The sequence below is a fragment of the Dryobates pubescens genome, chromosome 19 (assembly GCF_014839835.1).
Source record: "Dryobates pubescens isolate bDryPub1 chromosome 19, bDryPub1.pri, whole genome shotgun sequence".
In the NCBI taxonomy this organism is placed as follows: Eukaryota; Metazoa; Chordata; class Aves; order Piciformes; family Picidae; genus Dryobates; species Dryobates pubescens.
In genome coordinates this window covers 12708991-12735934 of record NC_071630.1, presented here as the reverse complement: position 1 = coordinate 12735934, position 26944 = coordinate 12708991, and the positions used below count along the sequence as shown (strand labels likewise).

The window sequence follows — 26944 nt, the reverse complement described above, 5'->3', positions numbered from 1 at the left end:
AAATAGGAGGGTTTGGAAGAGTAAATAGCACAGATAAGCTTGCCACTTTAGGATACTAAAGAGGATTCCCTGAGGCTGAGCCTTGCACTTTACACCCTGTGTGATAAGAGATGACAGATAGATATGTTAAATGAAAATATCAACAAGAAAAGAAGTTTGCTATTCAAAACATCACAATTTGTTAGCTAAAAAATCGACAACACAACCCCAAACCAACTATTAAAAAATACTTCAGAAGTAATGTTATGATTAAGAAAGGAGTGGGCTTAAATGGCAAAACTTTAATGGCATGATGTTACTATTCCCATTATTTCTGCTTGCTCTGTCCTTGATTTTGTAGCCTTCAAAATATGCCCTCTGAGGTACTTAATGGAGTTATAATGGTCCTGACAAACCTCACCTGCAGCTTCCATCCACAGGCCAGGAGCCTATCTAAGCTCAGCCCGGGCCCCTTAAGCTCGTTGTTAGGATGCTTGCCTTCAGGTTTGTCTTTGGCCCTTTCTCTAGGAAGGACTTTGGACCCTGTTGCTTGTCTTTGACGCTGTCTCCTCTTGCTGCTCTCTGGCTGGACTTTGGACCCAGTCTCTTGTGGTGTTTGGGACTGTCAGTGGCCGCTTTTACCAGCAGTCAGCTCTGCCTGCTGCGCTCAGCCTCTGTGGGGTGGCACCTTGCTGGAGAGGGCATTGCCTGTGCTGGGGTTGTCTGGCTTCCCATTGCCCTATCTTTGAATAGGACTCTTTGAATAGGCCTATTTGCGTCTTCATTCCCTCCCTTCACCTCCCCTTTGCATCTTCATCCCCATTTGGCCTATTCTAATCTGTAACATTATTAAGAAGTCTTTAGAGGATGAATTGCTTGCCTGTGTTTCTGTGCTTGGCCTGAGGAACTACAACTCCAGAAGCTATTTGTGTCTGTGCCATTTACAGCTATGGGTGAAAGAGCAAACATTCCAAAGACAACAAAAGGATGGGATTTTTATGCAGGTCTTTCACACAAGATAAAGTTACTGGAACTGCATGTGGAAATTAAAGTAACATTCTTCATGCTTTCATCACTAAGAAACATAGGCCAGGAAAACATCTGTCTGTTCTACCCATGGGAAATAAACAAACACTTCAGCTGGGTCAAATTGGTGTGTGAGTGGGAGAAGTAATAATGGCTCCTCATACCTCTTTCTGTTTCTAGTCTATACAAAATTATGGGACATCTAATAGTTCAGAAGAAATTCCTCAACCTGGAGGCTGCGAGGCTGTGAATACTGTATTAGGTGCTTGGAGCTACAACCTTCCTCTGCAGGAGGCTGCTCCCCTTCCTGTTCTCCTGGGCAAGCCTTGTGTATGCGCAAGATTTCTGTGAATTCCTCAGTTCCATCAGTGCCAGTCCTCAGAACTGCAGCTGCTAATGACAGTTCTTAGCTATCAGTAATCAACTATACAACTATTCAGATTCAGAGCATGTGTGCTGCAAGAAATGATAAGCTATCTCTCCTTGCATACAAAAGAGTGATTTCTGCAGCCTTTTGGTGTGCCTGGAGCCAGAAGAGAAAGAACCTGGAAAGCATAATCATCAACTAATCAGTTCCCCAACAAAATACAGAGACAGTAAAGAACCCAGACCAGGGGCAAGTTGAAAATTAACTACTTGCTTAGCTCCACCTCTCCAACCAGAAAAGGGTGCTCTCAAAATTTTTCAGAACTAGGTCCCCTCATCTTGAAGCTGTATGTCCTCTGCTTTGTGTTGATAGGTTGCTAGACCCTGGAAAGGTCCTTTGGCTGGTGGAACTGAAGATTTTTAAGGAGACAACAATGAATAGTGTGAAGGCAAATGCATTGGTGCATTTATACAAGCAGCTGAAAGCGGTCTGGAGTCCACCAGCACGGCTCTGCAGCCTGGTCGCCTGCACCAGTAGAAGCAGGAATGCTGCATGTAAGTGTACTGCATTTTAACCCGGTAGTACTGGACACCTCTGCAAGGGAGAGGCAGAGGTACAAAGAAAGGGGAGTGAAGTGCTGATGCTCTTCTTGTCAGCTAAACAAAACTGAGAATGTGGCTGAAAGATTAAAGAGTGAACAGAATGAGATAAATTAGAGCTAGAAATACCTTATTGAATTGCATGATTTATCTCCATGTGCAGGATGAAAACACTGTCCTTTGTTATCTCTGCTATGTTGTTAGTGTTGCTGGGTTGTTTGTCATGTTCATTTGTAACTACAATGAGGAAACAGACTAAGCAACCATTAATTTTCAGTGTTGTCCTGCAAGGTTTTGACTGGTTTCAATGAAAACTGTATTTGTAAGTGTAATTCAAAGCACACAGAGCAAATTGATTTGGAGTAGCTTTGAATTTAACAGACACTACCATGTTTAATTGTGAAAATGAGGCCTGATGGAAGTACAAAGCACAAACCCCTCCAAAATGTGGCGTAAGGAGAACTACAATTAATCACCCCCTGAGCTGCAGGATACTGCTGGGAGATGTCAAAGGTGTAGTTATTTAAAATATTTATTAACTTGTCTACAAGTAAGATGAGGCCAGCCAGAGATTGTTTGTCTACTCACCTGTCTGCAGATAATGTCAGCTGGAGCCACAGTGATTTTTTTACATGTAGGAAATCTTTTTGCTTGTATCTTTTTCCCTCAGAAAGGTATTCAGCTTACTCAGTTTTCTCAATGAATAGTCAGATCCCTCCCTGAATTCTGAGATCTGATTCCCTTCTATTTAAACTCCATCAACTGACACATTTGGTATTGACTCAACTGATGAGAAAACAGCTGATTTAGTGGCAGATGTACACCAAAGCAGAATGGAGTCAAGCACAGGGCTTTCTGTTGAAAGCCAGAAGAGGTATTCTGTAACTTTCAGTGTTGAATAGCTCCATACTTGTAAATGCATTTTTGAAGAGGACATCAAAATACTTTCTGACATTGAATGACCAGACCTGGTAGATCAGCTGCCAAGTACAGCACACAATGTTGTACATAGTCCTAGACATGGAGGCTTTATACAGCATGTAGCACACAAGCTTGCCTCTGCATATTGGGAGTAATTCAGAGCAGCTCTTATAAAGATGAAGGTGTTACTCTAGTTGAAATTTAGTGGAGTAAGGAGATAAACTGGAAAGAAGCTGAGATCATTCCCCTATACTCGGCAATGGTGAGGCCACACCTCCTGAGTTCAGTTTTGGGGCCCTCACTCCAAAAAGGACAATTAGGTGCTGCCTCAGGTCGAGAGAAGGGCAGCAAAGGTGGTGAAGGGTCTGGAGAACAAGTCTTGTGAGGAGCAGCTGAAGGAATTGGTGATGCTCAACCTGGAGAAATGGAAGCTTAAGGGAGAGACTTTCTGGCTCTCTGCAAGTCCCTCAAATGAGGTTGGAGACAGGTGGGGGGTGGTCTCTTCTCCCTAGTAACAAACAACAGGATGAGAGGAAAGAGCCTCAAATTGTCAGAGGAGATTTAGTTGGATATTTGGAATCATTTCTTCCCCCAGAGGGTTGTCAAGGCCTGGACATGGTTTAGTGGTGACTTGGCAGTGCTGGGTTAACGGCTGGACTTGATGATCTTGGAGGTCTTTTCCAACCTTAATGATTGTATTTTTTGAGTCTCTCTCTAGATTCCACATGTGATTGTGAAAGTAATTATTTTATGGTCACCTATGGTCCATCAGTTCCCAGTAATGGGCTACATGATGCTCTCTCTTTTTTGCTGGGGACACGTGGAACTGTACTGAGAAACCAAAACTCAATGCATCGTAGCTTACATTCTAGGAAGAGACCACTCAAGGCTCATCCATCCTAAGACCACTGCTGATTAACTGCAATTGCTATCTATCTCTTTTTACTTGCATTCCTCTTTTCAATTGCTATTTATTGCTTAAATCTTTCTCCACTCCCTGACATTCACGCAGGAAATGCCAAAATAAACTGGTTCAGGAAAAGCCTATCTTTGGAACGGCTGGCTTTGGCTGCCAGTGAATAGAGACTAGCTCTGAACAAGCCAGTCTGTGGTGGGTTCCTCCATCTGGTCTCTAGACCCTGTACACAACATGCAGCCAAAGTGAAAACACGTTCAGTTAAATTCCTCTGTTCACAGCTGACACTACAAACAGCCCTTCCAGTGACAAAAACTTGATCAGAGACATGGACTTTTGAGCTCTTGGGTAATGTCTTCAGTGTAAAGGTTTTCATTTTCCCCAGCTTTGCCTCGTGTCCCTTCCCTCACCCTTCCCACACACAGAAGTGGTCTCTTGCTGAGCTGGGTGGTGATGCTTTCACTCAGCAGTTACCTTGGATGTTGGCTGTGAGGTTAAACATCTCAAAGCCTGACACTTTCTAGTGCCTTTTCTGGATTCCCCTTGTGTCCTTGCAAGGATTAAAGTGCCTTTCACTGGGAAAGAAGTGTGTAAACCTTGCTGGCATGTATGGAAACATTTCTAGTGATGTGGACTGTCACAGTGGATGTCTGCACTGAGCTCTGTGGTATCGCAGAGCCTGTAGTTTCAGACACCTTTTAATCCAACAGAGAGGGACTTAGCTGCTGGCAAAGGTCTTCATAAGGATTTTAAGTAGTAGTAGTTACGTTAGTAGTTAAGTAGTATTTAGTAGTAGTAGTTAAGTAGTACCTTAGTAGTTACTGCCAGAGCAGACCTGAATGGCTTCTTCCTTTGTTATCCTTTTACCAGTTACAAGAAAAGCAGAATCCTTGGAGGGGTTTATAGAGCCTTGTGCAAGTTCAGCAATGACACACAATCCAGGTGTGCCATCTCCAGGACTGCACGTACAACTGCAGTAACTGCTCAAATTGTCCATGAGATAGCTTCTAAGCCCTCTCCATGCCAAGTTACTAAGCCTGCATGCATAATTTTAGCAAATGTTTTTATATAGAAAAGATAAAGCCTCTGTTTGCTTTACCTTGCCAACTGGAATTGCCTCCTCCTTATCTGGACTTAGCCTCAGCCACTGCCTTCTCATCCAGGCTCCTATCGCAGCCAAACATCCTGGAAGCAGAGAAAAGCTCAGCAATTCACAATCTGCCGCTGCTTTCCCGTCGAGCTTAGAGCACTCTGTCACTTACATCCGTTTGATAAAAAGCACTGGACTGTTTATCAATAAACTGGCCTGCATCACAGTCCAAATCTGACATCAATTCAGCAGAACTTTCAACACCTTGTCACGATGGACCTCAGCCAACCATCACTCTTATCCTCCAAAATCTTGATTCATACTAAAAAGCTTCAAAGAACTCAACCTATCTTGGATCTCCTCTGCAATGTTCAATCCAAGAGGCTGAAGCAGAGCCATGCTCTTTTAAAGTTTAAAATGGCCCTTTATTGAGTTTCAGGGGTAAGTTTGGCTTCATTTTTCTCATGCAGAATGTGTTGCTATGGGAAACATCCCTGCTCAGCTGAGGACAAAACAACCTTTGCTTCAAGCAGGTGGGGCTTCTCCACTAGTGCCACTATCCTGTCCTCCCTGTTTCACCTCAGAGCTGGGTGAAGCTTGTTTGAAAGTCCCTGTGCAAACAAATGGAAGTGCTTTATTCAACAGGTCTTGTTATATAAAGATTAAACCCATAAAGAACAAAATCCACTGGGGCCAAATCATTTTACCTTCATTTGTACTTGACAGCCACCTGCATTAATTTTCATACTCTTTAGTTTTGTAGCCCACATGTTAGAACTCTCTCCTCCCCAGGGATCCTTACAGGGAAAACTGAAACATTGACAAATGTTTTTGTCCATTCAAATCAAGTTTACAACAGTGCAAACTGGCAGCAAAATCCTCTCCTTTAACTGAATTTATCTTGGATCTTGCCCATAGAACTGTGGCCTTCAAAATATTTTCCTGGAAATCAAGTTATAAATCATGATGATCCAGTCATATACACACCCTGTATTTTCATTTGGATCTTGAATCTCACCCCAAAGCTTCTGATAGTTGTGTAATGCTAAACAAATGTTGCAACGATTATTCCAAAGGGAGGGATTGCAAACAAGAATTGTTAAAATAGCTATTTAACAATTACTCCAAATCACAGAAAATAATCCAAAGCATTGGGACCGTTTTGGTGCCTCTATACATCCAATTCAGCTGGGAAAGGTAGGAAACCCCCCACAGTGCAAATGTAAGCATCGCTGTGGCTGTCTGGAAGGCTTAAAATAAATCAAGCACAGACTAGGTCTGTTGGTGGCAGATCTCTCTTCACAGCTGACTCACACCTTGGTCATGCTTGCTGTATTCCAATACTCACCGTAATGGGCCTGACAATACCATAGAAATGCGCATCAAAAAGGGAAACAACAACCAGGCCCTTCCTCAGTGAGCTGATGGTAAATGAGGCACATAGAAAGCACAGGGTGCAAACCGCTCGCTGGCTTCATGCTCACTGTGTTTGTTTAATGAATCGTAGAATGGCTTGGGTTGGAATGGACCTTAAAGATCATCTAGTTCTAACCCCCTGACACGGCCAGGGACACCTCTTACTAAACCAGATTGCTCAAGGCACCATCCAACCTGGCTTTCAACACTTCCAGGCTTGGAGCCTCTACAGCTGCTCCGGGCAACCTGTTCCAGTGCCTCATCACCCTCATGGGGAAGAATTTCTTCCTAATATCTAATCTATAGCCAGCTTCTTCCAGTTTGAAGCCATCATCCCTCATCCTGTCACTCCATGCCTTTGTAACAAGTCCCTCTCCAGCTCTCCTGTAGCCCCCTTCAAACACTGGAAGGCTGCAGTAAGGTCCCTCTGGAACCTTCTCTTCTCCAGGCTCAACAATTCCAACTTTCTCAGCCTGTCTTCATAGCAGAGGTGCTCCAGCCCTCTGATTGCCTTTGTGGCCTCCTCTGGACCTGCTCCAAGTAGGTACATTTGAAAACAGACCTATCTGATGAGATTTCTATTTCTCTTTCCACCCAGATTCTGCATCACTTTACCTTATCCCGTAGTAGACCAAGTGCCAGATGTCTGGTTTGGGGGCTCACTGCATGCAGAAACCACTCTCAGTTCAGGAACAAGAGCACAGCTGAAACCTCCCAGATGGTCCAGAAACGTAACCCCTTTGGAAAAACACAAGAACAACAGAGAGATTGTAATTCTGGCTGCTGTTGTTCTCTCCAGCTTGCTGCATGAGAGCCACGTCTTTCTTGCATAAACCACCATCTCTAGCTGGGACATGGCCAAGGAAAAAATTCTGTTTCTGGAATGGTGCAGAAAAGAAAACTTTGGCCACACTGGCTAAATGTTTAGTTGATTAGGTGGGTTGTATGATAGGTTGGACGTGATGATCTTGAAGGTCTCTTCCAACCTGGTCTATTCTATTCTATTCTATTCTATTCTATTCTATTCTATTCTATTCTATTCTATTCTATTCTATTCTATTCTATTCTATTCTATCACAGTATCACTAAAGTTGGAAGAGACCTCAAAGATCATCGACTCCAACCTGCCAGCACAGACCTCATGGCACCAAGTGCCACGTCCAATCCCCTCTTGAACACCTCCAGGGATGGTGACTCCACCACCTCCCTGGGCAGCACATTCCAATGGCTAACAACTCTCTCCATGAAGAACTTCTTCCTAACCTCCAGCCTAAACCTCCCCTGGTGCAGCTTGAGACTGTGTCCTCTTGTTCTGGTGCTGATTGTTAGAGAGAAGAGACCAACCCCTTCCTGGTTACAACCACCTTTCAGGTAGTTGTAGAGAGCAATGAGGTCACCCCTGAGCCTCCTCTTCTCCAGGCTAAACAATCCCAGCTCCCTCAGCCTCTCCTCATAGCGCTTGTGCTTGAGGCCTCTCCCCAGCTTTGTTGCCCTTCTCTGGACACGTTCAAGAGTCTCAATGTCCTTCTTAAACTGAGGGGCCCAGAACTGGACACAGTACTCAAGGTGTGGCCTAACTGGTGCTGAGTACAGGGGCACAATGACCTCCCTGCTCCTGCTGGCCACACTATTCTTAATGCAGGCCAGGATGCCGTTGGCCTTCTTGGCCACCTGGGCACACTGCTGGCTCATATTTAGGTGGCTGTCAATCAGCACCCCCAGGTCCCCCTCTGTTTGGGAGCTCTTCAGCCACTCTGACCCCAGCCTGTAGCTCTGCATGGGGTTGTTGTGGCCAAAGTGCAGCACCCAGCACTTGGACTTGTTGAATTCTATTCTACTCTAATTCTAAATGCTGGGAACAAGGTTTAGGGCTTATTTTTCCTTTTGCACAGGTAGGTTTTGCACTTCTGTTTGCAGCCAAACCAAACCACCTTACTACAACCATGCTGGTATTTTATAGGGTTTAACTCCTTAGAGAAGAAAAGGTTTGGTGTTTGTTTTGGTTTTTTTTTAATTAAATGCTACAATTTTACTGAAATGCATGCTCTGTGAGAAATAGCATGTGCACCTAAAAACTGGATGCAGATTCAGTGGATGACTCAGAAGGGAAACAGAAGTGTTGTAGGTCATATTTCTCTTTATTTTTGCACCTGAACAGCCCACCATTTCCGAAAGCCTACGCCATAAGAACTTCCCTTTGGTTGTGCTCTTCAACCCACAAGGCATGACTCATTCTGTTCAGCTTAGTAGTTTTGTAACTATAATAAACTTCACATTTTCAAAATCTCACAGGATCAACTCCCTAAAAAGCTTCCTAAAGTTTGGTTATCTTAATGCTTCAGTGGAGTTTGAGGCTTGCTTCCCCCCCTCTCCCCCCCTAAGTGTTTTTATCATACAGAAAAGAGGCAGGAACCAGGTTACAGAATCATATCCTAGAATGGAAAGGACCTTAAAGATGATCCCCTGTCATGGGCAGGGACATCTTTCACTAGATCAGGTTGCTCAAAGTCCCATCTAACCCAGCCTTGAACAACTCCTGGGAGGGGTTACAGTCTGCAACTGTAAGCACCTATACGTGGTATAGGGCATACATACATCTAAGCTGCTCAAGCTTATCAACTGTATTTAGAGGACACACAACAGATCAGAATGTGAAGGAAGGACAGCCTTGTTTTGTTAGTAGATGAACACAATCCCCAGTATCCCCTGTTTATGAATATTAATAAATAAGAAGCTATCCCTGCAGTCCCTACTGTAATTAAGCTTGAGGCTCATATGGGCTGTCCTCATGACTAGAAACTACCTGTTGCTCACAAGCAGCTTCAACATCAGGCTGTGTTAGAGACAGTTGCCCAACCACGATCAACAGGCTATTAAAGTGTGGTTATGCCTGAATAATGTTTATGGCCAGCAACTGTTTTCCATTTCATCCATTACCTGTCTCTGCTCTCTGAGTTACACGAAGCTATATGCTGAGGATAGGAAATTAGCCATCCTGAAATACATTGAGAGTCAAGCTAAGAATTCATTATGTCTGCAGTTGAATCCTGCTATACAAAATAAGAAGTAAAATGAAATTTAAACCCAGTTAAGCATCCTGTTTGTCTTTGTACATCTCCTAATGACCGGTTTTCTGATCATGTAGCCACTCAAAGCAATTCACTTGCTGGATTTCAACCCCCCCTTATTCAGCTTAGGAGTACCTTAAATATGTTATCCTTATGAACGCAATGGAAACTTCTTACACAATGTTATAAGCCTGAGCAAACACTTCTTGGTTGACTCTGGTGGAGTATCTAATCTTGTCTCCATTTCAGTAAGACATTCTCAGGGCTATGTCAGGTTCCTCATAAAAATTCAGAAATACTCATTCTAACAGGAATAATAATAATGGTGAGGGGTTTGGAGCACAGCCCTGTGAGGAGAGGCTGAGGCAGCTGGGTTGCTTAGCCTGGAGAAAAAGAGGCTCAGGGGAAGACAACTACCTGAAGGGAGGTTGTAGCCAGCTGGAGGTTGGTCTCTTCTGCCAGGCAACCAGCAACAGAACAAGAGGACACAGTCTCAAGCTGCACCAGGGGAGGTTTAGGCTGGAGGTTAGGAAGAAGTTCTTCACAGAAAGAGCAACTGCCCATTGGAATGGGCTGCCCAGGGAGGTGGTGGAGTCACCATCACTGGAGGTGTTTAGGAGGAGACTGGATGAGGCACTTAGTGCCATGCTTTAGTTGTTAAGATGGTGTTAGGTGATGGGTTGGACTTGATGATCTCGAAGGTCTTTTCCAACCTGGTTAATTCTATTCTATTCTTAAAATCCACAAAAGGTACACACAGATTTGCAAAATGATTTTAAGGGAGTAACCAAGAAATGTGATTCAAAGCAGGCAGCAAGATGAAGGCCAGGAGCTGAGGTGTGGTGGTGTGTTCCTGGCCACCCAACAGACCCAGCAGAACCAAGGATGCTTCATGTCTGTGCTTTCACTGACGCTGTCAGCTTTCTGCAGGCTTCCCTTTTTGCCTTGCATTCCTCACCAGCAGCTGAAGCACAGGAAAGGTGCAAGGAGTAACCAAGGTTTAACCAGTTTCACCAAGGCCTCCCTCAGGTGGTGTCAGACCTACTGGAATTGGCCCTTTTTACTGTCCTGGGGTGGGCCTGTTTTGGCCTCCAGCCTTTGGGGCAGATTCAGTCAGGTAACGTGGCCACAATGTTAACTTTTCCGTGGGACCCCACTACTCCAGGGCCGCCCACGTTTCCGTGGGAGAGGGATCACGTCCCAGCCCGCCTTCCGCTGGGAGAAACCAAAACCTCCCCCTCGAGCAAAACGAACTGGAGAAGAGTCACTGCTGATCCGCTGAGGTGCACAAACGAGCCCCCGGGCTGTCAGTCTGAGAGGAATCACGTTTGTTGTGTGAGGAGCACCCTGGGACTTTCCTGGCCATACGCACCCATAGGGAAGCGTGGTCGCTCCTCTGGAGTTGCCACAGGATACCGCCTCAGGCTGAAGGCCCGTCTCTGAGGGTGAAGCTGCCGATGGCGCCCTCCCCGCCCGCTCCCCCGAGGGCGCCATGGCAATGGCAGGGAGGGGCTGTGCCGGAAGGGGCCGTGCCGGGCTGGGCGGCGGTGCCCGCCGACTCCGCGGACTGCTCCGCGATGCTGCTGCCGCTGCTGCTGCGCCGGGCTTGGGTGGCCGCTGCCTGCCGGCGGGGGACACGACGATGCAGCCTGGGCGCCTGCTGCTCCTACCGCCTGCGAGACTGCCGTGAGTGCCGCCGCCCTCCCGCGCCGCTGCCCCGCGCGGGGAGCCGCCGCCCTCAGCGGGGCCGCCCGGGGCCGGCTGCCTCCAGCCGCCTGAGGAGAGCAGGGCACTGTCCCAGCCCCTCTGGGTTTCTCCTCCCTCGTCGTTCCCTGGCCCTGAGGCAGCCCACCCCAGAGCCTGGCTGAGGGGCCTGGGCAGCGCAGCGCTCCTGTTCCGCGGTCACTTCAGGCCCCCGAGCTGAGGAGGCTGCCGGTGCCACAGAGCTCTGTGTAGCAGAGGGGACGCCAAGTTCAGCTGGGCTGTGCCCGTGGCGGTTTCTCTGCTGAAGCATCAGGAAATGGCAGCAACAGTAGCGGGGCTGTGGCCCTCCTGGGCATAGTTTCGCTTGCCCACCTCGCCCTTACCTGTGTGCAGTGGCCCTGTGCAGGCCCATAAAGTTTGCCCCTTGATGTGGAAAGTGAGGGGGAAGGTGGTTTAGCCACTTCTCACAGGAGTGGTTTGTTAAAGTACTTAATTTGTTATTTCTTTCCTCTTCCAAAGGCCCGTGAGCAGATAAGTCTAATGAAGTAGCCAGTAGCAGAGTGCTTTGGAGCCTCTCAGGTGGGATTCAGTGGGTGGGCAGGGGACAAAACACCCTCATCTGTAGGTCAAATGATGTTGGGGACAGCAGGTGAACAGGTGCTTCTTGTCCACACAGATCTTGGTTCTGGTTTTAAACGGCATAAACTCATATGAAAGCTATAGTCGTGCATCTGTGTTGGTCATGCCAGCTTGAGATGCCCAAGCTGCCCTCAGAATCAGTAGTTTGGGATTTTACAGGTGTAAGCTTAAGTTGTAGGATAGGTTAGGTACTTGCCTGAAGTGGTCAATATTGCTTCAGGAGTGGTGTAACCCCTAGGCACTATAGGCAAAAGCCACCATTGCAGCCGTGGTGTAATCCCTGAGCACACACAGGTGAAAGACTGGCACCTTTGACAGACTTTGTGCTTTGTAGTGGGAGTTGTCCTGTGTCTGGTACCATCTGACATCAGCTGACGGCCTGTGAGGAAATCTGAAGTGGTGTGATGAGACTGGCAAGCTTGTAAAAATAGAAGCTGCTTTAAAATCATCTGGTAATAGAAAGAAGACACATTTCTGACGAATGAGGGGGCAGAACTGCCTTGAAAAGCATTTTGAAAACACAAAAAGGTATCAACACAGTTTTAAGGCAAACTACTGCACTCCCCTGTGTAGCTCTGAGTCATGCAAGTGGAATGTATTATTATTTTACTTGTCATCAGCTGACTGGAATTAGCTTTTGGAGCCAATATGCCAAAGCATCTTCTCTTGCCAAAAAGTTCTGAAGCATTTAGTTGGAAGTTCTGTATCATGCATGACTCTCTTCTTCATCTTCCAGTGCATCCCCTTTGGCAGAGTCCACTCACGATTCCGGGGGGCACCCGGCAGTCTCCGATCAACATCGAGTGGAGAGACAGTGTTTATGACCCCTTTCTGAAGCCCCTGAAAATCAGCTACGACCCAACGACGTGCCTTCACATCTGGAACAACGGATATTCGTTCCTGGTTGAGTTTGATGACTCTACTGATAGATCAAGTAAGCAAAACTCCTTCAAAAATAAAGGGGGGAAAAAAAAAGGTCTATTTAATGTCTTATGCATGCTGAGAGAGGAGAAATGTTTGTGTGGTGTAAAACCTCAGGAGAATGGTTGAAGAGGAATGTATGGTAGAGGAACACCTCAGGTAAAAGTGGCTTTATGAGCATTGGGATGGTAATGCAGAAGGTCTACCTCCCATTTGCTATGTGTATTTTACCGTGGGCATGTTGTCCAAATCCTCATTTGTTGGTTGAAACTTACTCTTATTGCACAGGTCTTAATGCCCTTCCTTTTGATTAGGTGTTGTAATGTCATGGCTTTGTCTGCCTGAGTCAATCTTTAGTCACATTTCTATCTGCTTAGGAGATTCCATCATTACACATTCATAATCTGCCACTTATCTCTTTTCGTGGCGTTAACAGATTTATTTAATGCATTTCAGATAATCAGCAGCAAAATGACTTTCAGGAGGAAAGCATACACACTTATCTCAGTAAGCTTTGGAGAGAGAAATCATTCTGAGCTGCCACCACAGGCAGCAAGGTGCCTCTGTGCCTCTTGCTTTAGTAGAAGCAGGAGTCCATGCATGTGAAATCCAATTATGTGTTCCAGCAATTTGTTGTGAATAAGTGCACTGACCTGAGCAGCTGAGTTTTTTCCCCAAAGTGCTTAATAGAGTCAAGTGACTTAAGATACTGCTACCAAATTCCAGATTTCCTGTCTGTTGCTCCTTTAAAAAGTTGAGGAAGTACAGGTGTGGGGCTGACTTGTTCCTGATACAGGCTGACTTGCTGGCAAGCAGCTCTGCAGAGAGGGACCTGGGACAACACGTGCCTGTGACCCAGCAATGTGCCTTCATGGCCCAGAAGACCAATGGTCTCCTGGAGTGCATGAAGAAATGTGTAGCCAGGAGGTCAGAAGCTGTACTCTGCCTTAGTGAGGCCACATGTGGAGTACTGGATCTGTTTCTGAGCTCCCCAGTTCAAGAGAGACTAGGAACTATTGGAGACAGTCCAGCAGAGGCTACAAAGATGCTGAGGGTACTGGAGAGGAGTAGCCTGAGAGGGGATTGTCTCAATACTCAGCAAGAGTTAAAGGGTGTGGGGTAAGAGGAGGGGGGGCAGACTGTTGCCAGTGGTGTGCAGCGATAGAACAAGAGGCAACAAATTGGAACCCAGGAGGTTCTGTGTGAAGTTGAGGAGAATCTTCTTTGCTGTGAAAGTGATGGAGCCCTGGGGTAAGCTGCCCAGAGAGGTTGTGAAGTCTCTTTCTGTGGAGAGATTCCAAGCCCACCTGGACATTGTGATCCTGGGCAGCCTGCTCTGGGTGACCCTGCTTCTGCAGGGGGACTGGAACTAGATATCTCCAGAGGTCCCTTCCAACCACCACCATGCTGTGATTCTGTAAGTTTAACAAAGGTATGTATAAAGAAGGTATTGCATAAAGGCAGGTGGACTGGTATTGGTTGAATTGTGTACTTCACAATACCTGTGACTGTGGTGATTACTCAACTTCTCCTGGAGGGAAAAGTTGAGGGACCTTGGGCAAGTTTGATCTTGTTTGACTAAAGTAATCTGTGTTTAATCTGGCTGCTTATGGTGAGAGGTGCTAGATCTTCATAGGGATGTACTGACACTCTAGGGAAGCTTTCAGCATGCCAATAAACAAATGCTTTGTCTCCACAGTACTAAGAGTTTTGGTTGTTTGCAAAGAGGCTGATTTAAAAAAAATGGAGCAAAAATGGTAGTGGTGGAATGCATGGAGCTTTCAGGGCCTTGTGTGACATTTAGGGAGTTTGTGTTTGTTTTTATTGTTTATTGTTCACCCAGAATATCAGCATCCAACCCAGGAAAGTTTCTGCCCCTGTCCATTTGAGTGCTGTGATATGTGAGGAGGAAACCAAGTTGCACCCTGCTGTATTTGCAGTACAAGCTGTTATTGCTTTGGTGGGGTGGGGTTTGTGGGGAGACTGAGATGGAGATATCACTTCTTAGCTCAGCAGTCATTTTAGCTTACTAACTTTAGATTGATTTTGCTTTTTAACAACCTAACTTTATACAGCCACACCCCACTGTCTGCTGAGGATGTGTTCATGAGAACAGTTTGCAGTTTGATGGGTAACAAAGTAATTGCACTTTCCTGCCTGAGTTGAGGTAAAGGAGATGAAGGAAAAGGCAATATTTAAATACACAGGGACGGGTTTTGTGACACAGGCAAGCATGGAATCATCAGAACTGTCAGTTGGAGGGGTGCTGGTCTTTCAGAGGTTGCCTGTTCAGCTCTGAAGGGCCTTACAGGCTTCATCTGTAAGACTGACCAGCTAAATCTCTTAAGTGTAAGCATTCTTGCTGCCTGTTTCTGCCTTTTCATCACTGTCATCTTCCTCAAATGAATTCAGGTCAGTGAAGGATGATGATGGCTGATGAAAGGTGCCACTAAACTGACAGGGACAGGGCTCCAAAATGACAGACTGAGAAACATCAGACAACAGGGTGTTGCTGTGTAAATGTCCAGGTTTTCAAGAACTTGCCTCTCTCCTCCACCTTTTTCTTTTTACTGTTGCTATTTCTGATTTTTCTTCCTGCCAGCTTTCTGTTTAACAATAATAGAAATCCAGAGAAGGAACCTTGTGAATAAACAAACAAAAAAGCAACACAACTGAAACAGAGGATGAAAAAGACAAAAATGAAACATGTGTCTGCAATAGACAAAAATGGTCAGCTCCTGAGAGAGGGAAAACAAGACCCAGGCAAAAGATGAAGGTAGTGCTGCCATGGGGTGCTTGCTTATGAGCAGAGCAGGAGGATGAAGAAGAATGAGGGTGTGGGGAAGGTATGTACAGAATGTGGTCCTGTCTGTGTGCATGAATGCCATCTGCTGCAAGTCTGAAACACAACTACAGCTACCATGAAAACCTGATCCCATTCTTTTGGTTGGTTGGTTGTTCTTAGAGTCCCTTTAAAGGTCTGTTTCATTTGCAAATTATCCAGGCTGGTAAACAGAGAGAAGATGAAATGGCAAAAATGTTTGTAATCTCCTGTGTGTTTCTTATCACTTTCCAGGGTCCTCTGTAGGAACCTGATTTCCTACATTTTTGTGTCTGTGCCTGACCATACTCAGGAGGCAAACATTCCAGTGTGATCATTCCAGTCAGTGTCATCAATGTAATCACTTGGAGGTTTGCATCATCACATAGTCAGGATTGGATAGTGTTAGAACCCAGAACCTTTAATTCTGAAAAACTTTGCAGTGGGGGCCACATCTTCATCCCATCCCTCAAAATTGCATCATCTTTTTAGTGTGTGTGTGTGTGCTAGTCAGTGTTGCATTTAAGCTAGGAGCTCAGCAGCAGGGGGTGAAGTTAAGTAAATGCCAGTTTGCATAGCTTGCTCTAACTTAGTCTTTCTCTCACAAGCAGGCCTTTCTAGTTAGTTGCAAAACTGTTGGCTGGCTTTCAGGGAAAAAGAGAAAAGAAAGAAAAAGCTCTTAATGCCTCTCATTGCTTTCTCCTTAGTATTAAAGTGATTAGATTCTATTCAGAAGTAGTGGTGGGATTATGTACTTCATACAGTGGTTCATGGAAATATTTAACCATGATGTACAGCTCAGTAAAAATCAGCAAATGGGTTTCTACTGCATGTTTGTTGATAGCCCTTCAGAAGTGATTATGGCCTCTCATTTACCAGATGCTGTGATATTAAATAGCAAGAAGACTTTGCAGGATGCTCCTGGTTCCATTAGGGGGAAATGAGTAAAACCCAACAGTGTGCAGAAAGCTAGGCAAACACTCTCGTCAAAATGATGAGAGAAGTCTTCTGAAAGCAGGAGAGCAGACTGTTTCCCTGGCTACAAAGAGCACTGTGGCCTTGCAGTATTCAGAGGCCTATTAAAAAGGTTAGGACAGACTTTTAGCAGAGCCTGTAATGACAGCATGAAGGGTGATGAGTTTAAATTAAAAGAGGGAGATTTAGACTGGATAGAGGAGGACATTTTGTACACTGAGGTTGGTGAGACACTGGCTCTGTTGCCCAGGTGGGAGATGCCCCATCCCTGGAACCATTCCAGGTCAGGTTCTTTGAGGCTCTGAGCAACCTGCTCTAGTTGCAGATGTCCCTGCTCCCTGCAGAAGTGTTGCCTTAGGTAGCCTTTAAAGGTCCCTTCCAACCTAAACCATTCCATGATTCTACAAAAGCCTCCAGAAATGGAGAATCTTTCCCTTAGGCAGGTTGTATGTTTAGATACTCGGGGGGCTACAGTTTGAGCAGTTTAGAGTAGCCACAATATGAGCATATTTCTGGCTCTGCAGAAGATCTGTTAACCATCAATTAAGCAGTCTGAGAGCTGTGTTAAAGCAGAATAATATGTTTGGATCTTTGTAACTTGGAGGGGGGGTGGGGAGGAGAGAAAAATTGAACATTGGACACAGTTTGCTGATTTTTCTGGCAAACTTTGATTGTTGAAGTCTTGTTGTGGAAGTTTCAGTGTTTTTCATGTTGAGGTTATGCTGGGATGTCATGCATTAATTCCTTTGTTATCACTAATTCCTTTGTCATCATTAATTCCTTTGTCATCACTCATTATTTCTTCTGGTAAGGCACTTCTCGTATACCTGCTCCAAGAGAAGGGTGCAGAACATGACACATAATCACCACAGCTACACCAAACTTGATGTGAATGGGGGAGGGAGGGAAATCTCCTGAGGAGAGATGGATGAGGGGGACTGTTTAACTTATCTTCAATTTGATAGCTATCTTCAATTTGCTATAGCTGATTCACACTGCAGGGAAAAGCAGTGATGTGTTTGCTTGGACAGCTTTGTCAAAGCAAAGTGTAAAAGCAGCTGAGCCACAGGGGGACTGTTTCAGTGAAGATAGTTGCTCCACTGAATTTTATTTGATTTCCTTTTGCTGGGCAAATTCATTTCAAGAAGGACCTTGCTGTGCTGCTTGTGTGGATATTTCTGTATTAATGGGTGTGTCTTGCTCTGTTTTGTAGCAATCGTTGGAGGTCCCTTGGAAAACCAATACAGGCTAAAGCAGTTCCACTTCCACTGGGGAGCTCTGAATGACTGGGGTTCAGAGCACACAGTTGACAACAAATTTTATCCAGCAGAGGTATGAGAGAAAACTCTGAAGAAGGCTAGTATTTGTGGGGACTGGAGGCCGGATCTTGGGCTGTCTGTGCTGCACAACTCCCAGTGTGAGGAGCTGCAGCTTAGAATTAATGATCAGACCTGCTTGGTTCACAGCTCATCTCCTGTTTTATGAGTGAGTTCATATTCACTGTGTTTTCTGGAGAAGATCACAATCTTCAAACTGACCATTGGCCCCATTACTGAAAGCTTCAGGAGTATTTTCTTCTCCCTGGATGCCCCCAGACAAGCCAGTGGCAGGCAGCAAAATACCGTTGCTATTCCAGCCCTGGATGGATGGAGTGGCACAACCCTGCTTGTCCTTCCTCCTTGTAAAGGGGAAAGCAGAGTGAAGGCACAGCCAAGTCTTAAGATCCAGGTGTGGATCAGGTGGACAGCAGGTACTGAGGGAAATGTGTAAGACTAGATTTCAACTTTGTGCTTTATCTCCAAGCTGCAGCAAGGTGGTAGTTCACATGAGGACCAGGATCTGTTCTTGGGAGTGCAGTGCACAGGCTGCATCTCATGCACCTCCAAATCTCCCAGGCCTTACTGCTTTAAAATCACCTTGGTTATTACTACTAAATGCTTGCAGAGAAAGAAAGATGGATGTTAAATAGTCTTCAGTAAATGTATTTGAAGAGGGAATGGAAGATTATTTAATTCCCACACTCATACCTGTCACTCAAGAAGCCTTGTCCTGGTTACCTTGTATACAGTAACTGTCCTCTGTGTGTGACCCTGGAGCCTCAGGTCTTGTGTGTGTAATCCCTTGGCTAATGTTAGAAAGCTTATTCCAGTTATCAACAATTTTGTGTGTGTGTGTTTCTAAACTCTGTGAATAATGCACAGCAGAATCAGTGTGATTGTCATGATCACTTTATAGTCTATTTTCAATTCTTAGGCTGTTACTAAAGTAGCAAACCCTTTGTGATGAAGTGCAAAGGCAGAAAAAGTCAATCAAAAGGATGGAGCCAGCAGGGAAAAATATAGATTGAGTTGCTGAGGGAGGAAAATAAACCAGGAGGGGAACACAGTTACGTGCCGAAGATGGGGAACGTGACAAGTGATCAGTGCTTGGTTTTGAGAAGATGTTAATCACCTGTTAATGTGTTCATAATGCTGCCTGCCAGCTTGGCAAGACTGTTTTGGGGCTGGGGCTGGCTATTTAATGCACAACCCCCCCCCCGCAGTGGAATGCTTGTCTCAGACTGCAAGCAGAGCACGGGGAGCTTATGTTCCGTGCAGGAGAATGTTCCTTAGCAGAATAGCATGCTCTGTTCCTCCTGTTGAGAGCTGGAAGAGTCCTTCAGTTCCAGGTGTACTAAGCTTGTTTTGTGCAAATTTTAACTAGCACAAAATTGCTGTAATCAGTCTCTCACAGACAAAATGCCTTTCATGTGTGAAGTACCCCAGGGGGGTGGGGTGGCTGTACCACTCTTTTCCAGTAACATTTTGGTCCTTGTTTTTCTGGCGTGTGATTTCTGAGGTGTCTCAAAATTGCCAAGGAGCAAATGTAGCAAAGATCAACAGTCAAGCTTGTTGCTGTCATTCCTGTGCTCTGGGGGTGTGTTGCTTTCTCACTCATTTCTCTTTCAGTTGCATTTAGTACACTGGAATGCTGTTGTGTACCCCAATTTCGAAGAAGCTGTGATGGAAGGCAACGGTTTGGCTGTTATTGGAGTGTTTTTGAAGGTAATTTCACTCTGTGCAACAAGCTGTAATGATGCCTTTTGCTTTTTCTTAGGACAAAATACTTCTAGACTGTTGTTGTTTTGAAAAAGTTCTGATTAATGCAGAATGTCAACTTAATGATTCTCTCACTCCCACCCATCTTCTGCAGCTAGGAGCACACCATAAAGGGCTGCAGACACTGGTTGATGCCTTGCCAGCAATTAAGCACAAAGTAAGTACTTTTTGTGTCCCACCAGTTATCACTCAGCATAATTAATGCAGTCATTCAACATACAGAATATTCTGAGAACAGCAAAACCTTAATCAATCCTTTCTGCCTAAAATGCCAGTAGGGGGCTGATTGACACCTTGGGTGATTTGTTGATTATGCTGGAGCTGGGAAACTAGTTGTTAAGGAGGTGTTCCATGCTTTAAACTTCCAAAACCCTCTTGGTTTAGGAAATTGGTGCTTTTGAGCTTGTATCCCCTGAGAAAAGCATACCCATGTTCAATGTTTGCCCCCACTTGAAGTCTGACTGTCTGCCTCCATGAAAAGAGATGCCCCTGGATGAGTTGTTGTGTGTTAAGTGAAAGCAGAGGTTTCTCTGCTGTGTAAAGTGGTGGTTTATTTCTTGGGGAATTAAGGCTTTATTTTTTTGGTCTGCTTTTTGAGGTGCAGGTTATTGTTCAGTTGTAATCGTTTTTAGCCACTAAATTTTCCGCTAGGGGAATGGGGAATTTCTTCCCAGCTGATTGCTGACTTCTGCCAGGAGAGGGAGTGCTGTCTCTGGGAGTGCTCAGAAGCAGCTTCTCCTCCAGGTGCTTCTGTCTTTTTGAAGGTATACACACAAAAATACACCCTGAGAATTTTGCTGCCTTGTGAGCACATCCAGATGCAGTTGCTGTGACATTATTTATCACAGTAAGGACTTCTAAAATCCAAATAGAAGAAATACTTATGGCAGTGCAGTGAAAATTCTTCTGTGTATTGGTCAGCAGCTGGCTGAAGATGAACCAGTGTGTCACAGGTGGGTCATAAATATTGTGAGCACCGGGACCAGGCCAGGGATTGTCCACCTGTACTCAACAGTGGTGAGGCCAGGTCTTGAGTACTGGGTTCAGTTTTGGGCCCCTCGCTCCAAGAAGGACAATGAGGTGCTGGAAGGAGTCCAGACAAGGGCAGTGAAGCTGGTGAAGGGTCTGGAGAACACATCGTGTGAGGAGCAGCTGAGGGACCTGGGGATTGCTCAGCCTGGAGAAAAGGAGGCTTAGGGAAGACCTTCTGGCTCTCTACAACTCCCTGAAAGGAGGTTGGAGCCAGGTGGGGGTCAGTCTGTTCTCCCTAGTAACAAGTGATAGGATAAGAGGAAACAGCCTCAAGTTGTCAGGGGAGGTTTAGGTTGAACATGAGGAACAATTTATTCTCTGAAAGGCTTGTCAAGGCCTGGCCCAGGCTGCCCAGGGCTGTGGTGGAGTCCCCATCCCTGGAGGGGTTTAAAAGATGTGGGTGTGATGCAGAGGGACAAGTTTTAGCAGTCAACTTGGTGTTGGGTTAACAGTTGGACTTGGTGACCTTAAAGGACTTTCCCAACCTGAGTGATTCTGTTAATTTCTCATTCTCAGTGGGAAACCAATAAAACCTAAGGAAAACCAGGGTCTTCCTTTCCTGCAGTGCAGATATACCCTGGAAATGCCCCAGAAGAGAGATGTTTGTGTAGGAAATCTCTGAAGCTCCTGTGTGCTGTCTGATATCTCATTTGTGGGAGTTCAGGTTCTGGAGGCTTGTGATTTAAGTAACATTTTAGTCCTCTTCCCTCTCCCTGCTGCCTCAAATCACGTGGTGAAAAGCAAAAGCACTATTGTTTGCAGTCTGCTAAGGGTATCTGGCACAGCTACCTTGAACTTATTCCACCATTTATTCTCCTTTTCCTGTTTGCTTCCAGCTCCCACAAAGACACAGTCAGTTGCTCCTTCACACTCCTTGTTGTTTTTTCCTTCTGCACTGGATTCTTGATGGCTTGGGGGGGGTGGGGTGTGGGGGTACTCAATAACTCTCTCTCCTGCTTTAAATCCAGCTTCACAGTTTTGTACAAGTTTTTTGGGGGGGTTAAATTACTGTTTTCTGTAGATCATTATTGATACAGCAGCTCTAAAACATACAGGCTTTAACCTCATCATTAAGATCTTTTATTAATCTCCTGTCCTTCTTTTTCTCAAGAGAAAACTCCTAAAAATAATGGATGGATTTATTTTTTTTCCCCCTGGGGTTTAGGATGCTGTCATCGAGTTTGATGTCTTTGATCCCACCTGCCTGTTGCCTTCATGTCCTGATTATTGGACTTATGCAGGCTCTCTGACTACTCCCCCACTTACTGAATCAGTCACATGGATTATTAAGAAGAAGCCAATAGAGGTTGATGAGGATCAGGTAAATCTTCCACTTGCTTTTCAGATCATGCAATCTTTGTTTCGCTGCTGCCACGGAGGGGAAGGTGGAGGTTGGACCCAGGTGGGTGTTGGTCTGTTCTCCCAAGTAGCAAGTGATGAGCTGAAACAGCTTCAGGTTGTGCCAGGAGAGGTTTAGGTTGGATACCATGAGCAAATTTCTTCCTCAGAAGGGTTGTCAAGCCCTGGAACAGACTGCCCAGGGCAGCGGTGGAATCCCCATCCCTAGAGTTATTTAAAAGCCTTATAGATGTGGTGCTGAGGGACATGGTTTGGTAGGGGATTCAGCAGTGTTAGGTTGAGGGACAGGCTCCATGGTTTGGTAGTGGATTCAGCAGTGTTAGGTTGAGGGACAGGCTCCATGGTTTGGTAGGGGATTCAGCAGTGTTAGGCTGAGGGACAGGCTCCATGGTTTGGTAGTGGATTCAGCAGTGTTAGGCTGAGGGACAGGCTCCATGGTTTGGTAGTGGATTCAGCAGTGTTAGGCTGAGGGACAGGCTCCATGGTTTGGTAGGGGATTCAGCAGTGTTAGGTTGAGGGACAGGCTCCATGGTTTGGTAGTGGATTCAGCAGTGTTAGGCTGAGGGACAGGCTCCATGGTTTGGTAGTGGATTCAGCAGTGTTAGGCTGAGGGACAGGCTCCATGGTTTGGTAGTGGATTCAGCAGTGTTAGGTTGAGGGACAGGCTCCATGGTTTGAAAGATTTTTTTCCCAGCATAAACCATTCTATCCACAGAAGTAGCTGCTTCCCAGTAATTCCCTGAAAACCTGGAGATCAGTGGCTGCTTCACAGGTAGTGTTTGTTTGGAGAGGAATCCTGACATTAACAGCTAATATTGAAAGACTTAAGACCTCTTCAGTAAGCACTTAAAGATGCTTCCCCAGCTCTCCCACAGAGTTTTATCTGGGTGTGTTATAAACAATGTCTTATCCTGGAAGCTACCACTTGAAAAAATGTAAGGTTATTTATTGGAACACTGCATTATTTTGCTCTCCTTACAAGGATGGAGCCCAAGGAGGTAGTTGAGGCCCTATACTTGGAGATATTCAAACTCAGGCTCAACAGGGGTCTGGGCAACCTGATCTAGTGGAGGATGTTCCTGCTGACTGCAGGGGATTTGGACTAGATGACCTTTGGAGGTCCCCTCCAACCCATCCAACCCAAACCATTTTATGATCTTAATGCTTTGGCTTGCATACAAGAACAGGATGGGAAGAACTGAAGATTGGTAACAGAGCAGAGAACTGATTGCAGTGTGTGTTAATCATTCTTCTTCTCAGCAGAAACTTATTTCCTTCTTGACTCTTTTTCCCTTTTATTCTTTTATGACATAGAAGGGCTCATTGTTTACTTAACATTGTGATACCCTTGTGAGCAATAAAAGCTGATCTGCTGCATACTTTATTTGAATCCCCAGTTACAAACCACTGATAAAAACAACTCTGTAGATTGCTGCTTGTTGAGGTTCCCTCTTTGCTGGGTTGAGCACATGCATGTCTGTAAGAGAACACAACTCCAGGAAGTGTCAATTAAGAAGATTGGAGAGACTTATTTGAAGATAGCATGTGAGAGTTATTTAAAGATAACATATGTTCCAGTGTCTGAATGGGAGTCAGTTCTGTCTCAGACATGCCATGTTTGAGATTTAGCTTGCCTAAAGCTGGCAGATGACTGACACTTTATCTTCTGCACTGATAAGTGTGATGGCATGATCCTTACCAGCAGGTGACAAAAGGAGTGCCAGAAGGTCATGCAAAAATTCCCCAGTATGCAAATGCAGCAGTACCTTGGATATACTTTCCAGGCCTGAATGAATGTTTAGAATAGGATAGAATTAAATCAGGTTTGAAAAGACCTTTGACATCGAGTCCAACCTATCACCCAGCACCATCTAATCAATTAAATCATGGCTCCAAGTGCCCTATCCAGTCTCTTCCTAAACACCTCCAGTGATGGGGACTCCACCACCTCCCTGGGCAGCCCATTCCAATGGCCAATCTGTCTTTCTGTGAAGAACTTCTTCCTAACATCCAGCCTAAACCTCCCCTGGTGCAGGTTGAGACTATGTCCTCTTGTTCTGGTGCTGGTTGTCTGGGAGAAGAGACCAACCCCTACCTGGCTACAACCTCCCTTCAGGGAGTTGTAGACATCAAGATCTCCTCTGAGCCTCCTCTTCTCCAGGCTAAGCAACCCCAGCTCCCTCAGCCTCTCCTCACAGGGCTGTGTTCCAAACCCCTCCCCAGCTTTGTTGCCCTTCTCTGGACACCTTCCAGCAACTCAACATCTTTCCTAAACTGAGGGGCCCAGAACTGGACACAGGACTCAAGGTATGGCCTGACCAGTGCTGAGTACAGGGCAGAATGACTTCCCCGTTCCTGCTGGCCACACTACTCCTGATACAGGCCAGGATGCCACTGGCCTTCTTGGCCACCTGGGCACACTGCTGGCTCATGTTCTGCCTACTATCAACCAGTACCCCCAGGTCCCTTTCTGCCTGGCTGCTCTCCAGCCACTCTGACCCCAGCCTGTAGCACTGCATGGGGTTGTTGTGGCCAATGTGTAGAACATGGCACTTAGATGTGTTCAATCTCATGGCCTTGGACTCTGCCCATCTGCCCAGCCTGGCAAGGTCCCTCCTCAGAGCTCTCCTACCCTCTAACAGATCCACAGCTGCCCCCAGCTTGGTGTCATCTGCAAATTTACTGATGGTGGACTCAATGCCCTCGTCCAGATCATCAATAAAGATACTGAACAGGACTGTTGTTGTCATGAACTTCAATAACTTTCTAGTTGAAGTCACACAATTGGACATTTCTCTTTCTCAGCTGGAGGCATTTCGGATGCTGCTCTTCACCTCAGACGGTGAGGAAGAACAGAGAATGGTAGACAACTTCCGCCCTCTCCAGCCGCTGATGAACCGGACCGTCCGCTCCTCCTTCCAAAGCAGGCATCTTTTGAAGGCCGAAGTGCAGCCCAAGGACCATGCTGAGCAGATCAGGCCCTAGGTGGCCCATGAAATGTCAGTCCAGACTGGGGGTACCTGGATAAGTGATGCTCTTTTTCAATCGTCTTTCCTTTCCCTGCAGTGTCTGTGTGTGCTGTACCATTTCACAGCCGGCTTCGGTTCTGCTAAGTGCCTTCTGACCTTCAGTAGAGAAGCTGTGGGGTTCTTTTAGATTTGCTTTTCCTAAGAAGTAAATAATATTGACCCTTAACAAACTGACTTGCTTCAAGGCAGGGACCAATAAGGAATTCTTTTGGCAGTGAAAGGGAAAATAAGGGCAGGAAATCTATTCCCTTGCCTCTTTTCTGAATTGTTCTGTGTTTCTTCAGATGCTCTTTCAGTGACCTGCATGAATTAATAATCCCAACTAAACACAAGCTAGCACAGCAAGTGTGAAGAAGTGGAAAGCATTCATGATGATCAGGTCCCTTTGTGGAACTGTTTCAGAGGTCTGGGAAGAGAATGATCTTCTCTAGTCACGTATTCAGGGGCATTCTGTGTGCCCTTTTTTCCTTGGTGTTTGGGACAACAGGAGAAGGGAAAAACTACTTGGAGGCTACCTTTGCCTTTCTCTTGAGTGCATGGTCCATGTTTGAAGTGGATGCTGGATACTGTCCACTCTACACCACAAGCCAGAAGACTGTTTCTAAAACATTACACTAAATGGCAGCTTTTACTGTTGTGTATCAATAATGTACCAGGAGGAGAAGGCAGAGGAGAATCTCCAGTATCTCAAGATTGGCAAGAACAGCAAAATAGGTGAAAATGTCCAATTGATCCCAGGAAACTGATCACATCAAAGGAAAGCAAAAGTAGATAAACCCCATCTGTCCCTCCCAATGGGATTTGGGGAGGGGAAAAACCCAAACCAGTTTCTGGATCCTAATCCAGTGCTAGCAGGGTGGACAAAATGCAGCATCCAGGTACTTGAAAGGCTCTTTTCCAGTAAGTCAGGGAGCACCAGTCTCTCCAAGGTTTTGTCTTCAGATGCACTTTCCTTTATAAAATGAGTTTTTTTAGCTTCAGGACAATTTGGGACCAGATGGTATTTATAGCACCTTAAGGTAATGAAGTTAAGTGGTGGCTGAAATTTGTTTGTGGCCCAGAGTTGCTGCATAAGCTGCCAGCCACGGAGCCTTATCTTAGCGTTACAGTCCAGTTGCCACAAGTATTATCTACCTCTGAAGCATACTGCTAGTAGCCATGATTGCCTCTCAAGCACCTTTTTTCACTGGCTTTTTTTATCCTTTATTGTATTTAACAGTGCATGAAATCCATGCACCAAATGTATGGTCAGACTTTCTGCTGAGGAGCAGGTCTAAACTCGTGATGTGATCTTGATTGATTGTATTTAAGGAGTCTTCCGGGAGAGCAGATGTTACTTGGTCTGTTCCTGCCAGTGAGGAAAGTCACTGGTTGCTGGTGTGATTCATTGCAAGTGCAGCCAGCACAGAGCTTGTCAATACTATATTAAAACATGTTAGAATCCATGCTTTCTCTTTCTGAAGTCACAAGTGTTCAATTGAAAAGCACTTCTAACACTTGTTTTTTAGTGAGACTCTGATATTTTAAGACTTCTGAATATTCTTGTTTAACCAATTAAGTGCCCAGGTCCTGCCTTTCCTTGCTTAATAGCTCTGCCTCAAGCTGTTATGTTGCAATGGCTGTGCCTTTCTCCCTTGGCAAGTTGGAATGTGGCCACTTAACTCTGTGGTAAATGTAAGAGAATCTCTCTTCTGGCCCACTGCAGTGTACCTATTTTTACAGTGATTTTCCACATGGCAGCATAGATCTTCAGTTTGATATTGCTTCTCCCAGGCCCTTACTGCTCAGTTGAATTTGTATCTTGGTTAACTCTGTAGAACAATACTATCTCTACCAATTTGGCTGCACTTTGTGATCTCACTTGAGCTATACAGTCTTTGGCACCATCAGCCAGACTTTTTACTGTGTTCCTGGTCTGCAGAACCACATCAGTGATGCTTTTGCCAGAGAATGACAGGTTCCAGAAGAATTTTGGAATGGATAT

General features: G+C 45.5%; 1 protein-coding gene across 2 annotated transcripts; it reads left to right on the top strand.

Moving 5' to 3' along the window:
* Positions 1-1757: 1757 nt before the first annotated feature.
* Positions 1758-25428, top strand: CA5A (carbonic anhydrase 5A). 2 transcript variants are annotated; one of them, XM_054170130.1, is made up of 7 exons: positions 1758-1926; positions 12462-12659; positions 17656-17774; positions 19391-19486; positions 19635-19697; positions 21738-21893; positions 24737-25428. In XM_054170130.1, the coding sequence occupies exons 1-7, from the start codon at positions 1806-1808 to the stop codon at positions 24914-24916; spliced, it is 933 nt and encodes a 310-aa protein (XP_054026105.1). In that variant the 5' UTR covers positions 1758-1805; the 3' UTR covers positions 24917-25428. The 2 variants fall into 2 exon arrangements, with proteins under 2 accessions (XP_054026105.1, XP_054026104.1); XM_054170129.1 differs by lacking the exon at positions 1758-1926 and adding an exon at positions 10913-11068.
* The last annotated feature ends 1516 nt before the right edge of the window (positions 25429-26944 follow it).